Source organism: Schistocerca serialis, chromosome 1, assembly GCF_023864345.2.
Source record: "Schistocerca serialis cubense isolate TAMUIC-IGC-003099 chromosome 1, iqSchSeri2.2, whole genome shotgun sequence".
Taxonomy (NCBI): domain Eukaryota; kingdom Metazoa; phylum Arthropoda; class Insecta; order Orthoptera; family Acrididae; genus Schistocerca; species Schistocerca serialis.
This window is the reverse complement of record NC_064638.1, coordinates 223,684,021-223,696,706: the sequence shown is the minus strand read 5'-3', so window position 1 is coordinate 223,696,706 and position 12,686 is coordinate 223,684,021. Positions and strand designations below refer to the sequence as shown.

The 12,686-nt window shown below is 36.9% G+C and overlaps 1 protein-coding gene across 1 annotated transcript in view; it reads left to right on the top strand.

Moving 5' to 3' along the window:
* The window catches only part of LOC126460891 (potassium channel subfamily T member 2), a 627,462-nt gene that overhangs the window by 380,431 nt on the left and 234,345 nt on the right, over positions 1-12,686 (top strand). Inside the window, exons 11-12 of the mRNA XM_050095956.1 lie at positions 3,581-3,730; positions 12,212-12,471. Coding sequence (XP_049951913.1) covers positions 3,581-3,730; positions 12,212-12,471 — 410 coding nt within the window. The remainder of the gene's footprint in view (positions 1-3,580; positions 3,731-12,211; positions 12,472-12,686) is intronic.

Below are 12,686 nucleotides of genomic sequence, written 5' to 3'. Positions count from 1 at the left end.
GCTTAACAATCTTGTTACTTCTCGGGCCAAAACCCGCAACTTGGCTCCGGATCAGTTATTTTGGGTTCATATTGTAATGGTACAGTAATAAATGTAAAAAAGCAGCATTTGTATGATGTGCTCGACGCTGTGAAAATAGTTGTTTTCATGTTTCTACGATACTTCTCTACCTCTGTGGTATAAAACTATGGACATAGTCCGACTAAAGAGGATTTGGTTTTTCATTTTTGCCTTAAAAAATTAAATGGTTATGTTACCTTAATTAAGCAACTTTTGTGGACAGTCTTTCATAAAACATAGATAATTAAGAATTTGTATTTGAAATGAAAACAGGAATTTTGCATCCAATATGTAATTAGAAACAGAACGACGTGCGCTACTCTTAAAAATTATGATGAGTTTTGTAATTACGAGATGTAGGTATTTCAAATTGACCGACAAAAAAATGGTAGTGGGAGGATTTTGTATTTGATTATCATTCTTTTTTTATAAAAATATTCCAGTGTTATTGGATACTGCATTTATTTACACATAGTCAAATTTCACTTACATGGTTCCATTTATCTATACCTTAAACATTTTTACATAATAACTGGAGTTGTAGAAAGATTTCATTAAATTCATATCAAGACAGAAGATGAATAACTTTCTTAACATTCTGTTTCAGATTTCTTGTAGAAACATAAGTCGCATTCAGTAATGCAGATTAGTTTATTTGCAAAGGCACATTTTATTCTTTTAACTGATTCAACTTTGTGTTCAATAAATTAAGCTTTTGTCACCTCCACAAAATGAAATGCATTTAGGAAGCTCATGTCCACAATTACTACATTTGATTTCAGGCAACAGGCAGTTTAAATAGGCACAGTCTCATAAAGTTCCTGTTTTGTATAAGACAGCTACTAGAACAATGGCACCGTAATCAATATGTTTCAGCCTTCACTAAATAAATATATTATCTGACAATTTCTTCTGCGATACATAATAAACCATTTTCAGTGTATTCTTGTCTAAAAGAAACTAACAAGTTGTGTTGCATACATGCACTTATCTTGCAAATCTTTAAGAATCTTTGAATAATTATCCAAATAATTGATTGTTTTATGTCTATATGCTTCCTTCTCATTCTTTAAATTTTTTATACATACATATAAAAAAAATCACTGTTGAGTTGCAATAATAACTCTGAACAAAATGGCAGTGTACTGCCTCTAAAAAGAAGTCTTCCTTCAACAGTCATGCTTCAGCTCTGCAGGTAAGCTATGTTAGATGATATTTGTAGCTGTAAACACTCCAAAAGTTAAAGGTTTGTATTCGATGTTGTAGATTTGACACTTGCCTACAGGTGGATTTATCCTTTCGATTTCAGTCCTGTAGTTCTTCCGAGTGCGCACAAGTCTTCCTGCTTCACTTTGCACCAATTTAATGCTTTATAGCTTGTTCTGCAACTCTGTAACAATTTCCATGATAGAAACCATCTTTTTGTTCATTTCTGAGAGTAAAACATAAGAAATGTGTTCTGTTTGTATTTCCTGCAGTGCAATTTTTTTTCAATGGCTGTTGCTATTTCACCCAGCCTCTCAGAAATAAATTCTAAGTCCATCAGGTCTCTCGCTTCTGTTGCTGTGATGTTCCCTGCTACGAGGAGTACCCCATCCCTCCTTCATCTGTATTACTACAATGGCTGGGAAAACTTCAAAGCCGATTATCTCCGTAAATTTATGAAAAACATTAAAAACTGCCTATTTCTCGGCACTTTTTAACCGTATTCCACACGCGTGTTTCACTACGGAGCAGGAAGCAGTCTCAGCCATCTTCATATTGCGCATTAACAGCGTTACAATCAGAGCACAATAGTACAGAGGCTGTGATTGTACATCATTTTTCAAATAAAAACAACGTAGCTGAAGCGTGATTAAGAAAAACGTTGATGGCTGTTAATACATTTGAATATCTTAAAGTTTCATTTAACGTAACTTAGTAATAATATATGATACACAAGCAGGACCTACTTCCACGAGTGTAGCAACACCACTTGTGCTACGGCTTCTGACCAATCATTAAGTTTCCGTTCGTTTACATCAGATTTATTCTTACGATGAACGATTATGCCTCTTTTACGGTGATAGTCACTGTTGTTTTTAATAATAAACTCTTGTAGTTTATTGTTTTATTATTATTTAATCAAAATGGCAACAATAGTGATTTATTTCTGCAATTAGGCATTAATATAAAAAGGGCAGAAAACGGCAACATAAAACTACGGCGTTTCAATCACAAAGACAAAAATCGTACAGAGGCATGTCCAAACTGAATACAGATTTTTTTTTTTTATCCCGCCTGGAAGGCGGCGCGTGGGTCTGCTCCTGTAAACTGAATGGGTAGGCCGAATGTAGGAAGTGAGTAGGAGCAGGTGAGGTAAGATTCTCGATGCAGCTTTTTACGTGAAAGTATATTTAATAGAGAATATTAGTCAGTGACATACGTAACTTTGCAATGATGAGCAAAGCCTTAGACCCGTCGTAAGTAGTACATAGTCTCAATAGCAAGCGAACACCCTCTGAGGTTGAAGCGATGTTTCCAGGCCGTCTGCTCTTAATGAAATGTGCCGAATCTGCAGCGGCGCTCGTAGAGCTGCACAGCGCCTGGTAGAAGGCGCTGTCGTCGATGTCGTAGTTGTAGTGCCAACTTAAGAACTGGCACGTACGCCGTGGCTTCGTAGCTATCGATACCACAGATTTAACACATTTAAAAAGGCGTTCTGCCCGAGTTGCGGCCTCTGATCATCGCTGTCGTCATTGTCTGCAGACCAGCGAACGGCAATCGCTTCTTCTTGGAAATCACACCGCAGCCAGTGTCGTCATTTCACAGTCAGTCATTTACATTATTAACTTTTATATCTAAGCATTTAGGAATGTTTGCAAAAGCTTCAACTCCATGGGCACACACTGCCTCCAGTTTCTTTATTCAGTGTAGAAACTACGTTAGTAGACTCTCAAATAACTTGTCTTTGATGACTCTTCCAATCTGACACTTCTGAAGTTACATCATCAAATTTAGCAGCAATGTATTTCAACAAATCTTCGTCAAATACCCTATCCAGCGCACCATATTTTGAATGGGCACTGCCACCTTGGTTCTCTTTCCCCTCACCATCCAACGCAATTGTTAAAATTGTGGTGGATCGCGAGGGAAGGTTCCATTTCCGCATTTCGCTCTCTCAACTTGACATCGCATGGTGGGCTGTGTATTAGTAAATTCAGTATTGTTCTTTACAATCGATTCTTATTATTCCTACAGTCCATCATATGATTCCTATTACAGTCAAGCTCATATCATTTCCGCTTATTTTTGTTGGGTTGCAAAAGTGTTATTTTGTGAATTGGTGTGCATGAGGTGTACTCTAAATATTGTTACTGAAGGATAATGGCAGATCCTGTAATTTTATACTAGACCGGTGCCTCTCCTCTCTCCGCAGTAGTTAAGTTAATTTGCTCAAATTATTGTATTTGATTCCTATGTAATTGGAATTCAGTGTACAGAAAAAATGATTATTTCTTATTTTATGATTCTCTTCTAGGGAGGGCCAGACTTCCCAAGAAGAATGGCATCGACTGTATGGAAAATGCTCTGGAAACGAAATATATCATATTGTGCTGGGAGACAGCAGGTTTTTTGGAGAGTACGAAGGGAAGAGCTTCACGTATGCCAGCTTCCATTCCCACAGAAAGTAAGTTACAGTCAGTGAGGCATAGAATACCATATGTTGGTTATGCCAAGTACAAGGTGGAAGAAAGCTTATAATTGTTGTTCACTATATAAAAGGGACAGGTTCTCCAGCTGATAGTTTTAAAAAAATCCAGTTGTCAAAAAGGGCAGATACCATCAGTACCAACACTTACTTTATCCACAACTGTGTGTCTGGTTATGTATTCCAATGCTAAATTTCGTTTAGAGTTCCAAGCATCATATTTGTCTAGTGCAGTATCTGAAAATAATTAATTTATATACTAATTGTCAAGTAAAATTCCACATTCTCTGTTACTTAGATCAAAGCTAAAACAATTATTCGTAAGACTATGACTGAAGCAACATTAGTTACCGTACTGGTAGGCGTTACGTAGACACTGTACCACACCAATCTGTTACTGTAACCAATATTTCAGGAGGTAATTGAAGAGTTTCTCACTTTAGTCCCATATGTCACACACATCTCTAGCACATTCAAGTCACTGTACCACACCAATCTGTTACTGTAACCAATATTTCAGGAGGTAATTGAAGAGTTTCTCACTTTAGTCCCATATGTCCCACACATCTCTAGCACATTCAAGTCTGCTCAAAGAATAAAGCCAGTGTACAGATTAGAAATATCTATGGATCCATGGAGAAGAAATAAAAACGTTGAGGTTCGCCGATAACATTGTAATTCTATCAGAGACAGCAAAGGACTTGGAAGAGCAGTTGGACACAATGAATAGTGTCTTGTAAGGAGGATATAAGATGAACAGCAACAAAAGCAAAACGAGGATAATGGTATGTAGTCGAGTTAACTCGGGTAATGCTGAGGGAATTAGATTAGGAAATGAGACACTTAAAGTAGTAAAGGAGTTTTGCTATTTGGGGAGCAAAATATCTGATGATGGTCGAAATAGAGAGGATATAAAATGTTGACTGGCAATGGCAAGGAAAGCGTTTCTGAAGAAGAGAAATTTGTGAACATCGAGTTTGGATCTAAGTGTCAGGAAGTCGTTTCTGAAAGTATATGTATGGAGTGTAGCCATGTATGGAAATGAACTGTGGACGACAAATAGCTTGGACAAGAAGAGAATAGAAGCTTCCGAAATGTGGTGCTACAGAAGAATGCTGAAGATTAGATGGGTAGATCACATAACTAATGAGGAGGTATTGAATAGAATTGGGGAGAAGAGGAGTTTGTGGCACAACGTGACTAGAAGAAGGGATCGGTAGGTAGGACATGTTCTGAGGCATCAAGGGATCACGAATTTAGTATTGGAGGGCAGTGTGGAGGGTAAAAATCGTAGAGGGAGATCAAGAGATGAATACACCAAGCAGATTCAGAAGGATGTAGGCTGCAGTAGGTACTGGGAGATGAAGCTTGCACAGGATAGAGTAACATGGAGAGCTGCATCAAAACAGTCTCAGGACTGAAGACCACAACAACAACATGGGTTACATTTTTGACCATCGGTGTTTAATGTACTTTACCGCTGTAGGAAACCAAAGCTCAGTTAAGGACAGAAATTCTTATGATACGGTCAGAGAAAAATCTGCTCGTCAAGTGGGCCACAGGGGGGAGACCATAGAAAGGCTTTTCTGTATGTTTCCATCTGCTACAATTAGGCGAGTAGATTTTTATGTTTGTGTTACTGTGTTAGAAATATTTGTAGCTCATCAGTGACTAACGTAGAAAGAAGTGTTGGAAGAAATACCCAGACAAGTTGATCATTGCTCAGTATGTATATGAGATCTTCATATTAACATCTGAAGTGTAGTCAGCAAATGCCCAAGTGCTTTTAATTTTAATGCATGATATTGGTGTTGGAATTATCATGCTTACAGATGTCACCTCACAAAGCATGAACTGTACAAAAGTGAATCAGTTTTGCCAGAGGAAATCCAGATACCTTTATAACATAAAAAGTTTATGTGTTTGGATAAAGGTCAGATAATGCAACTTCACAGTCATTAAACCCAGCTTTCCAGGTTGCAAAGTGTTCTTCACTATGTTGTAAATTAATCACTATCCAGTTGTATGTAAATTATTGTGTATTCCTCGCATCTAAAAAGATGTGAAATTTGTATGAACTTACATTTTTGGTGCTTTATTTTAACCAACTTCCCACATATTCTAGTGTGACAAAATAGACAATTAAACACACACACACACACACACACACACACACTTGTTTCACAAATGAAATAGTGGAAATCAATGACAGTCTTTTTTATATATTTAACACAACTGGCCAGTTTGTCTAGTAGAAAAATTGTCCAGTTAGTATCTGCTGGATGTATAAAACCAATAAAGCTTTGTATGGTGTGCAGTATAGAACAATGGTTATTTTTCCGTGCTGTTGGGTGCCGAAATTGGGGAGCTGTGGCATCAAGGTTTCATAATATTGTATATGATAATTATTTGCATGACCTATTAGCCGTCACTGTAAAGGAGATGCGTGGGTCACACCAGTGGAATGCTTAATACATTGACCAGAACAGTTAGGTTAAGTAAACATCATTCAAGATTAAACCAATGCCCAGAAATTCATGGTTTTTTGCATTGTGATTTGTCAGAGTTAAAGAGTGGTTCAGGTAATGGTGATGGGGTGGGTGTTTCACAGTTTGTTTACAAAACTCAACAGGAACTCCACATCATGCTGGGTTCACTTGCATTGCAGATTGTACATCAGTAGTATGCTGAGTGTGAGATATGTACATGATTAAATAAATGTCAGTGTGTGGTTATTATTTCAGGTACAATATGGGTCCATTTGATAAGCATCATCACAGTAACCCACTGAAAGTGGTTTAGGATAAGGTAGCCACAAACTGGTCCCCCTGTAACAATCCATCAATCTGGGTATGTGCCATCCAGATGGTGCTGCACATTTGCATTAAAATAAACTGAAGCTCCAATGTTTTGCAGCCGCATTATCTGGCAAGTACTTAGTCGTACCTTATTAAATTGGATAGGAAGAACATATGTCAGAAAAATGAGGTAAACTGACTCTTTTAGTCTGGTTGACGCTTGATACAGCCCAACGATCTGATCAAAAATTATCCCAGTCCACATGTTCACATTGAACGTGTATTGATTACAACTAATGGCTTGTATACACAGTTTTTAGTGTGCCCAAATATGAGTGTTCTCTTAGTTCAGAATTCTAACTCACTGGTAAATAGCATCAACATCAGCAGTTGTGTACAGAGTGGTCTAAAAACACTGCTCAAATTGTACTTGTACATCTCTACATTTGTGGGCTGGACTTTCTGCAAATTGTATGGTTGCTACTTTCATTCACAGACATCTTTGCACGTTAGTGTCACATGTACCCAACGATTGTGTCACTAGCAGTGTGCTAGTGAACAGTTCATCTTCGAAGTGTCCCAAACCATACTATTCGTAAACAACCATTTGAACCAAGCGTCAGGCTCGGATCTAGGGGCGGGGCAAACAGAGGTTTCTGCCCCGAGTGGCTGTTTCAGTGGGCGCCAAATTCACATTCTTGAAGAAATAAAAAAAAAAAGAAAAAAAAAACATTGTTTCACAAAGCATCTAGCATCCAGCGCACTTTAGTCTATCAATTTTTCGTATGATTTCGAACCCATCCTAGTTGGTTTCTGAACATTTTCGAACACATTCTAAGTTGAATTAGAAACCAATGATATGTTGATTTTTGAATGCGTACGTGATGTCTCTGACACGGGAATCCCCGTCGTATCTAGAAATAAAAGACTTTCCTGCAGACAGAAGGAGATGGGGCTATACAAGGTGAGCTGAATAAATCCGACCGGGGAACACCAAGCGCTGTTTCTGTATGTGGTTGATTGAGTTTGCGAATGATCGGCGTTATTATAAACCCATAGATTCAGACTACCAAAGTGTAATTAAATTACTAACGGGAATAACAGGTAAGAAAGATTACATATCTTCGCAGTGAGTCCAAGAAAATGAAATTTCGACAGAAATGTTTTGCCAGGACTCTACACTACTATGGGCCAGTTGTACAGTTCCCAGTTAGCAGCCGCTTAGTTTCTATTCTTGGAAAACGCGTTGTACGAACACTTAATAATGCCCAACCGGAGAACAGACATGGGATAACTGAACCGGTGACGGTTAGTGAAGTTACTAGAGCATAAGCTTCGACAATGACAAGAACAGTTACAGAATTATTGATGAGAAGATTGTTTTCTAGAACGATGGAGGAGAATTCCTAATAAATACAAAAATTTTGTTTTACTGCATTTCGATCTCATGCTTGACAAACTGGAACGTTTGAGTGGAATTTGAAATTATTTACCAACAAAAAACTTTTGTTTATAGTAGGCCTATTAGGCATAAGATATTGGTACTTTGTGAATTACATTCTGCCGTGTTATTTATGTAAATGAGGTACATAAAAATGACCATTTGTGCCAAAAAAGTCTCGCTTATTTGGCGTATGTTAAAACAGCGGCAGTATTATAAAGGCCTATTTCGTTTTATCTAGCATACAGTGACAAAATAGACGTACCAAATCGAGAAACCACGCCAGTCTTGAGCACTATTCATATTAACAATGTTTTCAGTATTATACAACGATTTTTTGATTTTTCATACGTAGACAAACTTTTGACGAACTTTGATAAGGTGATAGATTGTTTCGCAGAAAGGAAACACAAGCTGTAGCACGATGAGAGAGAAAAAGTGCTGGGACCTAAGGATTGAAGAAATGTGTACTGTCTTGCTTGGCTCTTGTCTTAACTGGTTTTGTTTCCCATATTTAATTGTTTGTCATGCAAAAGAGAAAGTTATTAGCTAATAGGTAATAATGAGTGCAAAGTTTTTGAAGAGCTCTTATTCTCCTGGTCACAAATAATCCTACCCAGTATTAATATTGTGAGATGTTTTTTTATTTAAATTATTTTTTTTTAAAGGTCGTTAGGATGTCAGGCCGACTGGGAGCAGGTGAGGCACCAGATTGATGATTTCCATTACAAAATATGTATGTTTGAATTCCACAGAGCGAAATACAGTGACATGCTGATAGAAGAAAGCTGTGTGAAGAGGCTCGACACTGCACTTTGTCACACTTAAGACCAAATAACATGTGTTGCATTTCCTCGAACATACATTTTTATGTATCAAACTCTTCATAAAGATGTGTGCTATAAAATGAACATATTTTCATATTTTGAAAGGGGGGGGGGGGGGGGCACAACCAAGTTTTTGCCCTGTTCCGAAGTATCGTAGATACGGGGCAGCCTGCGAAGTGTGAATGCCCTTTATCTAATGCCAGACGAAAATCAGAAGAATTGATAGCAGCATTCAGAATACCTACCATAATGAGTAAACTTTTCAGTGCATATAATTGAAAGTCCAATATGAAACGGAAGAGCGCTGTTTACCAAATAGAGGAGCTGTTAGGCAGCTACGGGGACATTTAACAGTAGACTAAGCTATCAATGTTCTTCCACAGACGTTGGAAAACAACCATACACAATCGTAATGCACAATTCCCACACATGAGGCCACTGTAGTCTCTGAGAGCTGAGGCCTGAATTCAGATTAAATTTCTCAGTACCTTGTTGTGTTACTGTACATCCTGGATAATATAACAAGCGCAGAAAACTTGCTTTTCTAAATAAAAACCCTCCAATTTTGGAAAAAAATTAGGCCTAAGGTGAAAAATATACTTTCTTTCAACTTTCCAGTCTCTCTCACAGTTTTCTCAGTTGCTGTTGTCTGCTAGCCAATTATGATGATGAAAAAGGGTGTGAGAAGAATAAGGTATATGCTGAACTGCACTATGAGGCATAACCCATTAACCTACCTTAAGTTGATGGCTAGCAGGTCATATAGCTAACTGTGATGGCAAAAATAATCCTAATGTGTACTGATTCACCAATTCTCAAACTTTGACGGTCTGCAGCATCCAAACAATGCACTTGCAGGCACAAGGTCCCTCTTGAAAAATAACCATTTTGATGTCTCGACCAAAAAAGTGAGAATCATTGTCAGTGCATTTTGTTATATATTGTAAATTGCTTGGTCATTTTCAAATCCCTTTCTTGTGATTTTGAAGAATGGTGCTTGATATAATTATAGGGTTACTTCATTCACGAGTGAGTGACTGTGTTTCATTAATCTCCCAAAAAAAATTAAAAAATCACATGTAGAGACTTCAGGATATTTAAAATTGTTAAAGAAACTATTATTATGACTTTATACTTAATGTTGAAAGGGAAAAAGAAATGTGAGGTAAACTCCGTGGTATTTTTGACCTTCAGAAAGCATTCATCAACATAAGATAGAATAATGCATTCAAAGAGAAGAATGGAAATAAAGACCAAATGTAAAAAAGAATGGTCAAATGTTTTGTGAAATCACTTTTCTAAAAGTAAGAAATAAAATGGATTAGAGAAACATTTGGATGCACCTTTGAATGAAGTCCCAAATCATGTTCTTTTTTGTTACTGGAAAAAATGGGTGAACGAGAACAGTGAGGCAACAACACCACCTGTAAGAGAGACATTACTTCTTGCATATATACATTCTGTCTCTAGATAATTGAAGGGATTCTCCAGTGAAACATTTTGAAACCGGAAAAATTGTTGACACTTCAGGCATAGGTGAGAGAAATATGTTAAAGCCACACAACAGCAGACTGCATGGTCAGCATATTTCATGAAACAAATATCTTCAAGTGCTCTTTAAAATTCCAATGTTATAAGTTAAACCTTGGACTTTAAATTCTCAATCAGCATCTGAATAGCTGTATGGTTTCAAGCACCATTCAAAGGCTCATCAAATGTTTTACTAATCTGTTTTATTTTTCACTTTTAGACAAATGATTTCACATAGCATGTGATTACTTTTTTATTTTCTAGCTTTGTTCAGCATGAAATACAATATATTCAAATACTGATCAGCATTCTGTTATTATTATCAAAAGTTTGCAGATTAATGGACAGCAGAGAAGTTTTAATTTATGCTATGATTTGATATTTACTTCTTTTTTTCAACGTGAAAGAAAGAAATCCACAACTTATGATGTGATGGGAAGTGGAAGTCTGGTAACTTCTACATCTCTTGAGATAGTTGACCTAGCTCGCTGTTGTCATCATCAAAGGGCAGTCTGATGTTGCTGTAGTTAAAAGCTTCTGTTCAAAGATGCTGCTCAGCATCAAATGGTAAACAGCCTATCACACACACATACTTTTCAACAACTTCTGGTGAGGCACAGCCCAGAATGCAAGAAAAAGACCCAGAGATTAAAATCTCAATATGACATAGATTTAATGAGTAACAAATCTTCGTTTTGCCGAAGTATTTCACACCAGAAGGCTGCAGGAGGAACAGTTGTTGTCTATAGTTGTGCAGCAACAGTGAGACATAGAGACATTTATGAAACCACTTTCCTAATGTCTTTTGTTCCTCAATTGTCATGAATTTAGTACTTGGTTCAAAGGAAGCCATTTTGACAGATAAATGTCGCATTACAAATTTTTAATTGTGAAAAATCAAGGTCTTTAAGAGGTGAACTTCTTGACACTTATTTACATAGGTAGTGGAACCGGTTCATGAAATATCTAAATTTTTCCTCAAATCATTAACTACATTTTTTAATTACCCTTATTTGTTTCAAGGAATTAATCGTTTTTTTTACAAAACTGTTCCTTGCACTGGTGAATGTGATACCCCATTTGTCCGTTTCCCACTCTTCGTTTGGCTACAAAAATTCAGACAAGAATCCATAGTATAATTTTCCATTAAGTCACTAATTAATTATCCTTGATCACTTGTATTACTTCAAGCAGTTAAATAAGATGTCTTGCTGTCAGTAATGTTGGACAGGGGTAACTGCTCTCATCCAGACTGTATAATGGCGATATATCAGCACTAGTGTAGTTGTGTTGATAATTGCACTCAGTTTGATGGTGTACTTCACACTGATCGCCTCAGTAGTCTAGGAACGAAATACAAAACGCTTTGATTGGTTCTGATCGTGTATGGAATTGGTGCTGTTAAATTTATTTGTCAGGATGTGTGTTGCCACTACATGAAAACAAAGGCATTTTGCAGTCCAAAAGGCATGTTTTTATATGTTTGGTTTTCCAATACTGATGATCTGCAAATTTTTGTCATCTACCTAGAAGTTGGAAATTATACCAGAATTTATGACTGTGCAAGTTGTTACTATAAATAATCAATGCACATTACCAAAAACAAAACAATTGGTCACTGTGGCTTTCAGCTTTTTAATCATTTATTTATTGAAACTTTCCGTTTAAATAACCTAAATTTCATTCTAGATGCAGATGTTGAGAATATTTCACCAAAGTTAAAATAATGAATAAATTAATTGGTTTGGGTCATAGGTATAATTTTTCTATAAGTAACAATCAGTAATTCAAACAATATCTTTTAGTGTGGTATTTGCATCTGTAATATTTGTAAGAACCTCATTTTTTCCTCTCTAATTAACAGATATGGAGTAGCACTTGTTGGTGTGCGACCAGCAGAATTACCTGAATTTTATGAGGATACAATATTACTTAATCCTGGCCCAAGACATATAATGAAGAAGAGTGACACATGTTACTACATGAGCATTTCAAAGGAAGAGAACTCTGCCTTTATTCTTGGGAACCAGCAGAATCAGCTGTGTGCAGAAAGTGGAACTACAGCAACAGATGACAAGGATCACAGTAAGGAGACTGGTGATGGGCGTAACACTAAAACTGATGGTACCAAACTCCAACTCCAGATTCCAAACTCCATCCACGTCAGTGAGTGTTTGCATGGCTTTCTTCTTTTGCTTCATTTACAGCATAGACAACACATTGTGCAGTGAAAATGGAACTTCAGAAAGAACAGCATTCATGAATAAAGAAAAATGAGCAGAAGTTCTGTCATTACACAAAAACAACAATTATCACTCAGTCACCACTTTTTTCCTCGT